The 15,834-nt window shown below is 34.6% G+C and overlaps 1 protein-coding gene across 3 annotated transcripts in view; it reads right to left on the bottom strand.

Moving 5' to 3' along the window:
• Window positions 1-3,323: 3,323 nt before the first annotated feature.
• Nak (Numb-associated kinase) overlaps window positions 3,324-15,834 on the bottom strand; it is a 110,049-nt gene continuing 97,538 nt past the window's right edge. For all 3 annotated transcript variants that reach the window (XM_083131419.1, XM_083131420.1, XM_083131421.1), the window contains exon 15: window positions 3,324-14,521. In XM_083131419.1, coding sequence (XP_082987545.1) covers window positions 12,294-14,521 — 2,228 coding nt within the window. In that variant the 3' untranslated portion in view covers window positions 3,324-12,293. The remainder of the gene's footprint in view (window positions 14,522-15,834) is intronic.

Below are 15,834 nucleotides of genomic sequence, written 5' to 3'. Positions count from 1 at the left end.
AGAGATGACACTAATGTTCACATGTCTACAGGCAAAGAAAAGCTATCATAATTGAAATAAAGACAAAGGTTTGACTTAGTAGCAGAGCTGATTAGGATGCTGACGTGAAATCCGTAGTCCTAGGTTCAAACTGCAGTTTCACTGACCACACAACAGTAAAGAATACAGAATAATAGCAAAATACCTATTTCTTGCTATAGGTGACAAACAGGCCAGCAACATATTGCAAAATGACAAGAACACACAGAAACAATATGCTGACTGCTGGTCTAGTGCTTTAATGTATGTAAGTTTAGCCATCTCAGAGGTATAGGTAATCTATTTTTACCTCCAATTTTATAATTTGAGTAATATGTTCTTAATAGTGTATGGAACAAGCATTTTATGAAAGTACAAATTTTTCATGATAAAAAGCAACCATTACTGGTGATTCCACATCAAATCATGCAGGTGTTGGGTCACGTTCTCTTGGATTTTGACCACATTTGGTTGCAGGTGTGGAATGTTCCTGGATGTTCTCTGGAAACAAGTTATAATAAGACATCCATTGAAGTGTAGACCGCAGCATCAGTGTTTGTGCTATTAGCAAGCGAGGTGGTCACGGCCGTATGTCAGCACTGTAGACTGTCTGTGAATCAAGCATGCAAGTTTCCGTAACTAGCTTAAAAGAGTGATTTATTTAGGACATGGAAGTTTTACATCTGGGAATCTTGTTTCAAAATGCCTTTGAATTTCACATGCAGATTGAGTTAACACATATAAATCATAAACAAACGTGGTATAGTAGAAAACATTTGCTGAGCCATAACAACACTTTGCAGTTGAATACACTAGAAAAAAAAATAATACATAACAAGCACCCTATCACTTCACAGTGACCAGACTAAAAGACAGGCCACACAATAGAAAACAAGGACCCTTATCACTTCACAGTTTCGTGCCTACTTTTAGGATCTCTGTTAAAAAAAACTGGTTTCTAGACCCCTCGCAAGCTTACATTAGTGGGTGTCTTAATAAAGATGTATCAAAATGTATGTGCATCAAAGGTGACTAGTTTGAACACCTCCTTCTTATAAATCTGGCAAGTAAATAACTTTTTAAAATAATTACGGAAACTGTTGTGCACTTGCTTCATCGACACACTATGATGCCGATAAACGGCTGCAAGTGCCTTCTTTGTGGATAGGGCAAACACTGATGTGGTGGGTCTACACTTCAATGGAATGCTCTGTACGAGGGTCACTATTTATATTTTGAGCCTAACAATGAAAAAACAGGAATTTGGCATTGAAAACTGCTTTATTGTTTTTCGAAGTATTCTCCTTTATGGTCAATACACTTTTGCATTCGTTCAAACCATTTGTCAAAGCAGTTTTTCCAATCTTCTTGAGACACCTCCATAATATGGTTTTTGAACGCATCAACGGCATCTTCCGCCGACGAAAATCGTTGTCCACGCAATTTATTTTTGACATTCGGGAACAAGAAGTAGTCATTGGGTGCCAAATCAGGACTGTACGGCGGATGACCCATCAATTCGATTTTTTGACTGTTGTTAGACGAGATGTGCGACAGCTGGCATTGTCTTGATGAAGAATGATCAGACGGCGTTTGTTTGTTTTCCGTATTTGACCGAAGACCTCTGGCAAACAAATTGTTGTGTACCATTCAGAGTTGACCGTTCTACGTTCCTCTAAAGGCACAGTTGCCACATGACCAGTTTTCCCGAAAAAACAGGCGACCATTTGTTTCGATGTGCTTCAAGCGCGAACAACTTTTGTTGGATTGGGTTCATCTTGAAACACCCATACAGTCAACTGCTGTATTGCATATGCATGTATCCATGATTCGTCACCTGTTACAATTATATACGTCTTTTGAAGCACCATGATTGTATTTATTGAGCATTTGTTTGCACCAATTGACGCGAGCGTCTTTTTGAGTTTTTGTCAAATTCTGTGGGATCCAACGAGAACATACCTTTCTCACAGCTAAATGATCATGTAATATTTTATATATGCTGGTGGAACTAATGCCTATGGTTGCCTCAATCTCACAATATGTCACATGACGATCTTGCAGTATTAGGTTTTGCACAGCATCAATGTTTTCTTGAACAACAACTGATTTTGGACGATCTTCGTGAATCTAGTCGGTGAGCGAATGGCGGCCACGATTAAATTCGTTATACCAGCGTTTCACAGTGGCAAAGGATGGGGCTTCATCGCCAAATGTGGAAGTAAGTTGATCGATGCACTCTGGTCTTGATAATCCACGTCGAAAATCATAAAAAATCATCGCATGAAAATGTTCACGAGTTAATTCCATTTTATTGTTGTCGCGCAATCTCCAAGGCAACATAAACAACACAAATCAAGCTATTGACAAAACATTTGAAGTACGTTATGATCAATAATGCCAGACGATTCCGTGGAAACGTCAAATCGCGCCTAACTTCAATCAGTGTTGCCAAGGCTCAAAATATAAATAGTGGCCCTCGTAGTATTGCATTCACTTGGCAGTTGTTTGTAAACTGTTATCCAACACAAAATTGCATTTCAGGATGAATGGCTACATGTAGCTCAAGGCATAGCCAGTGTTCTCTCAACTGCAAAAAGTTGGGCAGTAAATTTCAAAATAGATTGCCTCGCTTATGTGTAAAAACACAATCACTAAATTTTAGAAGGATGTAAAATAATTATGGAAGCTCAAAATATCCAACAATAAGCAAAATCGATATTGGGGGGAAGGGGTTGTATGTTCTTATTCAGTTTTGAATGCATTAAACACTCAGTCAAAAAGTATTCAAAATATTTCACTTGCTTGACCAGACAATATTATTATTTATTCTTTATCTTCAAAATAAGACCAATTGCAATAGCAGTTGAAAATACTGGGTTTCGTAAATGAGCAATTGTAAAAAATCCTAAAATCGGACGAATTTGATTTTTATCCAAAAGCCTTGCAGGGATTTCATAAAAATTACCCACCTTTTCACCAAAATTTTAAGAGGTCAAGGATCAATGTGAAATCACCCTTATGCTATAACAATTAAAAATAACTGTTGCAGGCCCTTTATTATATTTAATTTTTCTTGTATGTACGCATTCTAGAATTATTTCTCTTTTCTTTTATGCTTGTAACAACCATAGACTACAAGAGACATAATTCTATTATAATAAAGTTGATCAGGTAAACACAGGTAAGAAAAATAAAACACAAGCACACACATATTTATCTATTTTATATTTATATATATTTTTCTGTATGTATATATATAGAGATTTATATTTATATATGTATATATATTTACATGATAAACTTCATAACTTCAAAATCTATTAACATATATAACAAATTACTCTCTTATTTGTCTTAGTTTCTTCAGCTTTTAATGTGGCATATTTCAATGCATTTTTAATTACTACAATGTTGCTGAAGGAACTACAAAAGTTATCACATTAACTTACTATTCCCTGCAATTCTTCATTTAGTTCATGCACGTCACCTCACACATTTCTATTAACCATATACAATATATCTTGTACAGTGTTTAGCTGCCTTTTCAAAATAGTTTCTAATTACCAGAAATAATAATAACAACAAAAAGGTCAGTTGCTGAAGGAAGAAATGCATACAGTAGCAGGAATAGGTGGGTGTCGTGCTTAAATGCCAATCAACGTTCTGGCGTGCCAGCCTCAAAATCAACCCTTCTCATATTCTGGACAAAAATTGGAACTATCCTGCCTTCAATACAGTTTTCTTATAGGTTGGCATCCTGTACAGTGGGATGCATAAGTATTACCATGCAAATTGTCCATCGCCATGTTTCTTCTCTTTGTTTTGTGCAATCACAGCTTCGAAAATTAAAGCAAAACGTCAAACAAGCTGCTGACAACTTCCGTTTAAGTCTATATAATATTATAATCCCTAAAAACAAGTAGGATGCATGAGACAAAATGATGAAAGGAGTCACGGACAATTTGCCGAGCAAAACTTGTGCATCCCAATGTACAGTTATAAAAAAAGAAGCTCTTTTTGCAGAAATTATCAAAATTATTTTCTTATAACATTCATTAACCTCAATGTGTCACAAACATATCAGAATTTGTACAATTAAATATATTAAAGAAAGCTAATGTGCATGGTTGACACACTGCAGGATACATGTTATCCACAATTTACGGAACAGCAATATATACTGTACAATGTCTTCTCTTTTGAACGGAATCGTTTTTAAACCATAATATTTACAACCATTGCTAATTATGGTTGCCATATAAATGCAGCAGAGAAGACAAGAACCAACACTTTTTATTTTTCTTCTAGATTTTTATCTATTGTACTTAGTAAATTCAGCAGTTAGTGTAAAGAAGATTCTAAAATTATAACATATATTTTTGTGCAAAATACTTTCTTTTTTACATTTTCAAGCATAGGATACATATACAATGTTAAAGAATGAAGCAGTCTTTTGTTTTTAAATTTTCATATTTCTTTAGTGTATTCCAATGAATTATTTGCATCGCAGTAAATATACCTATCTCAAAGCAATGTAAACTAACTATCGAATGTTTATGCCGCAGTTAGATAACTATGCTATTTTTATCTGTTACATATATTAAGAGATGACCAATGTAATTATTTCAAGAAAAAACATTTTTAAAAAGTAACTTAAACAAAAGAAAATTTCAAAGGCAGGTTTATAAAATTGTAGCATTCTTCAAAATAATGATTATTATTGTATATCCTTATGGAGTTTATGCACCATTTTATTTTCAAAAATGATTCAACATAATGAGTACAGGCACACAAAGTAAGATATATAAATAAAAATGAATTTTTCACCTCATGTATACACGCATTGTATAATTCTTTTAAAACAATGGCACATTGTTATTAGGAATATCTAACATCTCTTCTTTCATATATTCAAAATATGCATTTTATAAATAATGTAAAATTGTGAGTGTCAATATGAAAAAACTAAAATATAGATGGTAAAGTGTTCAATTAACTGTATTGCAATGCTCAGTTTAGACTTGCATCACAAATTTCCTGATTTTTTGCACGTACAAACTCTTGAGACTTCAATCTACATAATTCAATGGCAGTTCAAACTGATCATAATATGAACATAGAAAAACGTAACATAAAAAATACATTGGAATGTTTTAAAATGCTAGAGGGAAAATGTGAAAATTCACATATGCTGGACTTATATGGAATGAAGAGTAACTGAACATCTTGTGGGACAAACATGAAGTTTAAAATAATGTTTGCTGTCTTTGATCAAGTATTGTTTATGCTTAATAGCTAGAGGCACATATTTTTGGTAAATAAAAAAGCAAAATTTCGGTATAAAAACTGAGTCAATTTCGGGTTCAAAAGCGGTAAATAAAATAAAATATCGGTGTTATAGCGGTGAATAATCACATAAAAAAATGCTATATAAAATGACATTTTGGTTTTAAAATTGTGAAAATAATCCTAAATTTGATTTAAAAACTACACTTATTCCACAGAATTAACATTTCACTTCTCATAGCCCATTTATGTAGTTATCCGAGTATTAAGTTTATTTCTGTGTAAAGGAGTCAATTTTTGTTTCTCCAATATTAACAGCAGAATTAATCAATTTTCCGGGAATTGCATAACTCTCAGGATAATTCAGACCTTAGAAGGTGTCGCGTCGGTGAATAGACCCTAAATTTCGTGTTTAAGAGTTAATTTCGCTTTTTGCAGTTCATTTCGCATTATTTCGTGACAAAACATGGTCACAAAATGCATCTCACACCTTTCAAAAACATTAAAAATTAACACTACAATGTGTTTTTTCAAATTTCGTTTTTTCGTCAAAAACGAAATATGCTTGCCCCTATTAATAGCTAATAATTAAGTGCAATAATTGAAAACAGACCAAACAGGCTGAAAATATTATCCTTGCTTTCTACTTTGGTTCACAAACAATTTCCAGCAACAAAATAATAATAATAAAATACTGACATGCATTGCTCATTTATTACGTGTTTTTCTCTCTAACATAAAAATAACTACTCAAAGAAAATTACCATTGTTATGGACTTCAAATTTGGACAAACTGAAAGAAAGTTTCATCATAATATTGCTGAGGAGTATGATCACCACACATCTACATGAGATTCCTTACAAGAACTAGCAACATAGAAGGGACATATGGTAGTCACATGCCTCATCAAGATTGTGAGGAAGATAAAGTCAGACTTCTTTCAAGATTGTCTGGAACTATACTGAAAAACATGCTGAAGTTCATACAACTTACATTCTATCCTTAAAAAACAGCCTTGCATTGTGCATTGCCTCTTGAATTTTATCATTAAAATGCTTCTCTGCCAAAAAAGAAACTAAATTACCGTATTTGCTGACTTATTTCTTATTTTTAAGAAAAAACTTCATCACTAAATTTATAATTAATTTACAGTATTTCTAATATTAAGTAATATGTAGTTCAACTTTCAACAAATAACTTGCCTAATTTAACTAGGAAAGAATACATTTTTTTATCTTCTTTGTCACACACTACAAGGAAGCACGAAATAAATAATCTAACTAAGAATGGACAAAATTTCCAGAAATGAAGGTAATTAAAAACTGAGTACCGGCGAATGGCGCACCCTGTTTTTCGGGCCTAGTTTTAAAGGGAAAAAGTGCATCTTATATGCTAGCAAATACGGTATATGAATTTTAGGGTGGGGTATAACAACAGAAAATGAGTTCTGACTGCATGAATCAATTATAGTCAATGCACAGACAAATTGAAAGTACTTGCATTTTACAAACAAAACTCCATTATCACTGATGGTTAGAAACTAATACAGAATATAGATAGACATTTTGCTTCAGTGGTGTTGCAATGGAAAAGCAATATTCTAATGCGTATGATTTCCATTACATTTAGCTAACATTGATATACCAATGTCTCCAATAATTTATTTTTCTTTTATGTATATATATATATAGCACAATGAGATAGAAGCAGAGAGAAAAGAACATGTGCATGAAAATCCAAGACTGTTAAAGAATGAATGAATACAGAGTTTGTAATTTCAAATTACTAATCAATGTGTTGTACAAACATCATGAACAATATTTTTTTTAATGTATTAACATAATAAAAGAGCTCTCATTGACTATTTTGTACTGCTTCTCCAACAGAGTTATAACTCATCTCCACTGTATTACAAATTTGCCTTTTACTGTATCTTGAAAGTGATCAGATTTCTTTACAACTGCATTACAATTTTCTTTAAATGATTATCACCAAATGTTACAGTAGACATTTCCATACATTTGTTCTTTAATTGAATTTCTGCACCCAATGTCCATACTAAAAATTAACTCTTCTTTGGATTCTTTCCAATACACATTTCTGAGCCAACTTGCTACATGATATAGGACGATCATTAATAGTTCTCTTAAACTGGGATACACATCCATATTAAGGCTGAGTCGATACCACTTTCAACTAATACCAATACTTGTACAGATCGCCTCTCATTCTGATACAGATGGTTGAACAATCAAAAACTGTTCAGAATTTTGGAAGTTCTACTATAAAATTATACCATATCGATTTACCATAGTTTAGCTTTAATATTGTAATCGGAATATCAAAAGAGGTAGCATTTTATTATGAAATTCACTTTTGCTACATAATGTTGGTGCCAAATTAAATAAAATCATGCATTTGGCATAATTTGCAGGATATACAATGAATGCATCGTGGAATTGTTGTGGACACCGTAAGATATCTGGGCCCCGGAAAAAAGTATGGACTGATACTTTCGGATACCAATACCTTTGATATCTGCTGATACTATACATCTGTACTGGCTTAGTCCTAAATGTAGTTATATCTCAAGAGTCCGAAATAATTTTTAACGGCACTGTTATCACCCTATATCATATCCAAACATTACAGATACACAATTCACATCAGAAATAAATTGTAATACCTATTCCAGTGAACTCTAGGTTGACAATAGCATCAATAGCTAATAACTGAACAAATGGACTCGGTAACAATCTCTGTAAATGTAATAACAAATACGTCATTCCATTCATGAGACTATTGCAGTGGTAACACTGTTTTGTGATGTCAACTATCTAGCAACAAGGTGCAAGATGTTAACATTAGTAATGTCGAAAGACAGTTGAATCTTACGTTCATGCACAATTTAATATTTTTGGATTTTCAAATCAATGCTGTTGCTGTTCAATAACACAAAGGAAAAAGTTTGGTTTTTCTACTTACTACAAATTTATTACAAATCCAAAGTTAATAGATCTGCTTTAAACAACTTTCTTTCAACAAAAAAATATTACTTTAAAATTATTAATTTTCAGACTTATTATTTTCACTGTAATTAGCGTATCTCAAAATACATACTACAAGAACCGGAAATATCTTTCTACTTGCAACATGCAAATAATCTAATACTGCTGTCACAAGGTACAGGAAGAAAGCTAAAGTTACATAATTTCCTAATGATGCAATTGCATTTCCACACCTGATATATAATCTGAATGTATCACGCAAACAAGCACTTCTTAAATAATTACAATATCAAGTACAGAAACCTAAATTATCACATTTTGCAGATGAAAAATAAACAATATCTCAAAAGTGCACCTTCATAATGTAAGGAGTGATCAAATGAAAGGGTACCTCACAAATGCAAGATTTGTTTGCCAACATGGATCAATGACACTTGTCCTCCAAAAGACAAGCCATCAAAACTAAACTTGAGGGTACATTCAGTGGTTGCATCATTTTGCTGCATGACAATGTAGTATTGCAAAGTATACTACACGTTTGTTAGGAAGTGCTTAGGCATCCTCCCTACCATCCGGATTTTGGCCTTAGTGACCTCAAGACACACCACTTTGCATCAGATGAAGAGGTGGAAGCCAACTGGTTCAACTCGCAGAGGAAGAACTTCTTCTAGAAAGCAATTTATAGTCACAACCTTCTTTCCCAGCCCAGCAAATAACTTGTAGTGTATGGTGATTATGTCTAGATTTATCATGAAATACAATTGTTTCACTACAAGGCATCTTTTCATTTCATCCCCTCTCATATCTTGGCAAAAAAGGTAATACAGTATTCAGAGTTTTTACCAGCATAATTATTTATAAGAAATATTAGGATTGAGCCAATACTAACAGATTCCCTCCAATATCAATGCTTGAAAATTATAACAATTAAAAGTTGTTCAAAATATTGATTATTATTATAAGATTTGCATCAAAATATTAAATACCTGTTACGTAATCACAAAATCAATTTTTCCCACAATGCTGGTGCAAAATAAATGTAAATTTTGAATCTTTTCTAATTCGCAGCATAATTACACTCTGCAAAAGTGTTGCGTGGCACTTTTGCAGACCCTGTGAAACTCCTAAATGCCAGAAAAGTAGCAGCTGATACATTAGCATTGGCTGTCCCGATGAATACTTATCGTTTCCACTCATTTTGGCAAAACAAATTCCCTGTTCTTCTAGATTTTGAAACATTCTTCAAATCTCCAGACCATTCTGTATGCTTTAAGTTTTTAAGTGTTAAACTGCACTTGTTTTTCAAAAGAATAAAATTTATTCAACATTATTAAAAATAAATGAACAAAAATAAAGTATTTAAACACGTTTATATATACATGTAATATCGCACATGAAAAAATATAGGTCACAAAAAATGCTGACTATCATCATTCAGAAATCCTGACAAATACACACAAAAAACACTTGATCCCTGACTTTCCAGGTTTTCAAAATTCCCAGCCTTTTCACTTGTAGTTTTATTTCCCTAGTTTTTTCAGGCTATTGGGAACCCTGCTTTCATTTTTTTTGGCGTATGCTATTACCTGGAGCTGAGAGGAAGTGCAAAGAATGGATAAAAATGTACAAAAAACGTCAATGTTGTGTTGGGTACAACTAACTGGTTAAACATTACGAATGTACTAAAGCAAAGGTGTGTCTGTCATCGACATGCTTTAATGCTGTCATGAAGCACGTAGGAGAGACAGAATCAAAAATACATTCAAATGAGAAATCGACCTGCTATTTGAGGATAACATTGTGTCAAAATGTTGCTTTGACAAAAAAAAAGTGAGGTTAAAATGGAATATTTCCTTTCTTATTCTGCAATACATACTTTTTTTGGCAAAGGGTGTATTATATGAAACACAGTTTCTAGTTTAATAATCAACATAAAATTCCACTCAGCCTTACGTGAATGAAAACATAATTTAAAATGTCCAATTGGCTTTTTATACATAATACTTGCATATTATTTTAAAAGCATTAAAATAAGCATACGTTAAACTGTACAGTTTCATTTTAACCTTGAAGATGTTACAAATCTATTCTCATATCTTATGTTAATTCCAAAGAGCAAAAAGGCCTTATTATTTAAAGACATATTGCAACATGTTTCTCAAGTTTAGTTTATCAATATATAAAGTTTGGTCACCCCTGATGTGTTCTCATTCTCTCTCTTTTTCTCCATCCCTATTCTCTCTCATTTCACACAAGCAGACAAATAGGTGGTATCTGATATTACAAAGTTTAGAGCAGGATTTCAGTAACACAAGCTTCAATTACATTAAAACACAACAGAAAAACACACTTAAATGCACCTAACTTGCTGAATATTTCATTCATTTTATCATGTTCCTTTCACTGATGAGGGGTCTAAATTAAGCGTACTTCTTTTGTAATGTCTTTGTATCTATTGTCCTATTTGAGCAGAAGTCCTTCCTCTATGAAGATAGATGTAACATAAGAATGCAACCAAAAAAGAAAAAAAAAACATATACTGATCTCCTAGAACCAGAAATAAATAGCTATCAAAGTGCTATAAAGGTACATCCACTTAAGGAAAAAATCTTTCCATTACAACAAAAATAAGTGGATCTGAATCTCAACTCTAATTCATTTCCATGATATAAATTTCACTGCCATGCACTAATAAAGAAAAAGTGAAGTTTTAAATTTAGCATGGTTAAGTTCTACATTATTTGTTACAATTTAATTTCCCCAATGTTTCTTTTTTACCAGAAACTTTTAATCTCTACCTTGAAAAAAAAGGACATAATGATATTAATGGGATACACAATGCTTCATGCATTAAAATGAACATGTTTACTTTTGACATGATGCACTTGAGAGATGTAGAATCAGTTAAATTTAAAAGGATAAATGACTTTCCTACATTATGACTTGTTCATTTAAAACACCCTGACTCTTACGTAATGTAAACTAAACAGTCACCTCTTCTAATTCCGTACTGTGTGTACATGTATATGTAGCTACCACGAAGCGTCACTGCTTGATACGGAGCATGTCTCTTTCTTGAATTATTTTACAATACCTTCTTGAAGTTTTCACAGAGCATACCAACTATTCACAATAATTAATATTTCACACATACAAAAAAAATGTTTGTACATAATGTAATACAAAGTATCTCAAAACAAGAGAAGTTTATACACAGTAACACTTTTACCTTCTACTAACAAACTCCATATGTAAGAATTACACTGGCAATAATAAAACAACCACTGGTAACTCAACCATCAGACAGCAATAAACCAACAGCAACATCATGAAACATAGAAACTGAAAACATAAATACTATTTACACATATTTTTGACAACAGCTCGATGGGAAAAAAAGAAAGAAAAATAGTCTTGCAATTTCACATACATCCAAACCTCATTTTCATCTGTTGAAGTTACAGTTTGCTCAGGCATTTAAAGGATACATTATCCTACAGTAACACACATGTAGGAATATAATTATGTAGAATGTATAAGCACAACCAGCTGCTCCCCATATTTAGCTTCATGAAGGCTACTGAGGACGCATATCATTCTCAAGCACATAAATGCACTTCCTAATAGAGTAAAGCTTTCAAACTAACTATTTAAAGCTTTCAAACTAACTATTATCACATTTCAGTATTAACAATTGTAATGGAAGTTTTATATGTGCATAATCCTCACCTCCAAAACAATCATCATCATCTTAGAATGAGCCTGATTTAATTCCAAAGCCTATGATGAAGCATGCTATTTGGAACATATAAAACAACGCACTGCCATTCTGTTATTTTTGTTTCTTTTCGAGTAAATATATGTTCAACTGTCTTTTCAAATTATATCACACTTTATGAGTTCAGTCTTTCAGATGTAACTGTACTAACCTGTCATAACATATGATACGACTGACTATGTTGTCTTGGAAGTGAAACTCAGGAGAACGGATTGCTCCTTCGCTTGAGGGAGCCATACTTATCTACATTGCACTTTTCTTTCGGCAAAACTTCATGCGGAAGGTACGATTCCAGCGGCTGGTCGGCACCTTCGTCGCTTAATATATCTTCAAAGCTCATGTTCTGAAAGCCACCTCCATCAGTCCTTACTTTCTCACTCTTTTTGGATTTAGACTTTTTGGCCGACTGCTTGCTCTTGACTTGCGCAAGCTTGGTTGGTAACGGTGGCTGCGGCACTTCCTCTGGACAATCTTCGATCAGGTGGTATTTCGATTTGTCCTTGGAACGCTCTTTCTTCAGAAGGCGTGGAGATACGCGGGTGTTCTCCGTCATCCCAGATGCTTTCAAATTCATTGCCTCGTGGTGAGAACAGCTCCCCAGAGACCTCTGAGATATCAACTGCGGCTTTGATGCATTGGCAAGGCCTGACGAGCTCACGAAGGGCAAAGAATGGTGTCGCTGTTGGGTCAGAATCTGCGAAGTCATTTCCGTGAATGGCACTGCTCCGAACAGATCCTCTCCTGGACTTTGCATGTTAGTTAATGCAGGTCCTGTGTTTTCTACCTGTCTCATGACCATTGGCAGATGGCTTACGGTGACTACATCAGACGTACCAAGATTTCCCTGCGAGGGACTCACCAGCTGTTCATTTACGATGGAATCTGCTGGAATCTTTGTATTGAAATGAAGTCTAAATTCTTCCATGGGCAGTGCATGGTGATGCAGTTGTTGCACCGGCATGCATTTGGCAACACTTTTTGGCTGAGAAGCTACCACAGTAGGAATCACAGGGACACTTGAAAGCTGAGTTGTGGATGTAACAGCACTTGACTGAATTCGAGATGGGTTGTGGAAAGGATTCTTACTCAAGCTGCTGTAATTTACCGAACTGAATGGGGAGGAACCAAATAGATCTTTGTTTTCAGGAACATCTTCATCTTGCTCGGCTATTGTAGGAACAGAAGGATTTGGGAAATGAATATTTTCGTAATCGTGATGCAAATCAGCCTTAGGTATGCTGTCACAAGTTTCCGTAGGGAGAGTGTTGAGATTTTCGTAGCGATGGGAAATGACTTTACTGGCTTGTACATCAGGAACTGTTTCAGCTGGTCCACTAAAAGGAGTCTGAAGAGGCGAGTCATCAGTTACCGGTGGATTGTCAAAATCGACAAGGGGGGCAGTGGATATCAGTTCTTCGGGAGTGTGAGGTTGCGACCAACCAGCGGTAGGTGTCGCTGCTGGTGGGGTAATGAGCGATTTGCCGAATATGTCCAGTGGAGACACTGTCTGACTTGTAGGCTGACTCTGACTCTGAAACATCATCTTCCTTTTGTTGTTCTTTGAAGGTTTCTGGAATGGCGCCAGCGCAAACACATCCGATTGTTCCGCTGACTCGTCTGACTTCTTCCAGAATGTTCCTACACTGTTCTTGCTCCCGGGACGATCATTCTTCACCTCAGCTGCACTTGCATGGACAGTACTCTTTGTCTCTTCATCTTGCGTGTCTAGTTCATCATCAGCTAGCAAAGGTTTCTCGCCGTATTCATGCCCTACAAAAATATCATGCCCATATTCTTTACCTTCAAGACTTAGGACATTTTTGGTTTTATGGCCACTTTTGACCCTCTCCTGAACTCTCTTCTTCGAAGTTGGGGTGATCTGAAGTTTAACGCTCGCTTCGTCTTCATGAGTTGTTACGCTCTCGCACTCAGCATGGTACACCGAGGATCCACACGTGATACTTTCTGATACATTCTCCTGATCGACATACTTATCATCTTCTTCATCCTCATTGCGTGCACGGAGGTCACTTGCAGAGCCAATAGAATCGTTATCTGAATAGCTACCTGCTGCCGTAAGTGAAACGCCTTTTGCGGATGCCTGAACTGACTTCTTGTTCCTTTTAACACGCTTAGTGGAAGATTTTGAAAGCTTTCTCTCCCTCTGAAGAGTTACATTGTCTTCCTTGTCTCCATCATTATCTTCATCCTCATCATTGTCATCATCGTCATCATCATCTGAAATGTCTTCTTTGTTGAAAGTGAGCTTTTCATATTTTGAACGGTCTTCAGCGGGAGCTCTTGCAAAAGGTGACGTGCCAAAGAGGCCTTCTTTTGATTTCAAATTTCCTTCTGCAGCTTCTTCTGGAGATGAATTACTGCTACGATCCTGCCATCCCTCGCTTGGGCTCTCCCTCACTTTTTGTCCTGAAATTAATGAAGCAGAAAGTGTTAGTTGAACAAGAATAGTATAGGCAGGTGGGATAAGTGTGAATTATTTGAATATATTTTAAAGGAACTATATAGACCACTTTCTAAGAGGTGATTTGGTGAAGAAAACCTTTGAAAAACTTGCAATAGAAAAGTGATAAAAGTAAAGAAAGAATTAAAATACTTGTATTTTTGTTACTTTACATTGTTTTCTGCCCCTTCAGGTGGTGTTGGGGATGAATGATGATTACATGAAATTGATAAAAAGACACTCACAAAGGAATGCCCATTTCCAGGCTAAAAATCAAACAAGAAACCTTTGGTAGCGAGATCCTGAGTCTAGAATTAATGCTAAATGATAGGAAATTGAATAAAATTGGATGTACATATACAAATGATTAACTAACTGAAGTATAGAAATGATTAAATATATATTGGCCATTAACATTACTATTCATCAGTACAAGTTCTACAATTTTCATCTAAATCAGATTACTTCGGAATTGATTTGTTTTGGAATAACTGTGTTATATTTGGTACTGATGGGTAAATTCCTTACGCCATTGAACAAATCAAGAGGTCTTTAACCCTTCAAGCCGGGAGTTAAATGCCCATCAGCCGATGCGAGAGGCGGTAATTTTAAATCACCAAAACAGCAATTTTCGCATAATGTCACAAAATTGAACATATCCTAAAAGCCATTTGCTCAATTACAATGAAATTTTCAGGACTTGTAAACGAAACTTCACACTACACAAAAATGTATAAATAATGGCATTTGTACTATAATAACAAAAATAATAATAAAAATAAAAAATTACATGTTGCGTTTACAAAGTACTCCTTCTGTCTTGTGTTCTTGTTAGTTTAGAAGTCCAACGTTGTGTGGTACAATTTAAAATATGCTTCGAAACACAATCCTACTTCACTATCTGAACACCAATAAACACTTTTGAACTATACTCATAAGCATAAATATTCCCAGAACAAGATATATTTCTTCCACTGTAACTGGTTGCCATTTGCGCATTCGTGAACGTGGTTTCAATGTGCAATGTTGAATACAAGTGTCGGCATATAAGTAAGTTTCTCCGACAATGAGTTGTACAACTTGTTTGTCAAAAAACAACAAAAAGGCATCAAGAACATTATTGACTGCTTTTTTGGGGACCGCACAATCCACAAAACGCAAGTTTATTTGCTTTGAAAGAGTCGTCAACTTCTTTCCAGTTCCAGGTTACATTCGATGAAGCAACAGGTGAGGATGTAATGCCATCTAATTCGCTTTCACTATCATTGACACTATCTAC

This window comes from Lepisma saccharinum, chromosome 11 (assembly GCF_977018435.1).
Source record: "Lepisma saccharinum chromosome 11, izLepSacc3.1, whole genome shotgun sequence".
Classification (NCBI taxonomy): domain Eukaryota; kingdom Metazoa; phylum Arthropoda; class Insecta; order Zygentoma; family Lepismatidae; genus Lepisma; species Lepisma saccharinum.
The sequence above is the reverse complement of the archived record's forward strand: the minus strand, read 5'-3'. Positions and strand labels throughout refer to the sequence as shown.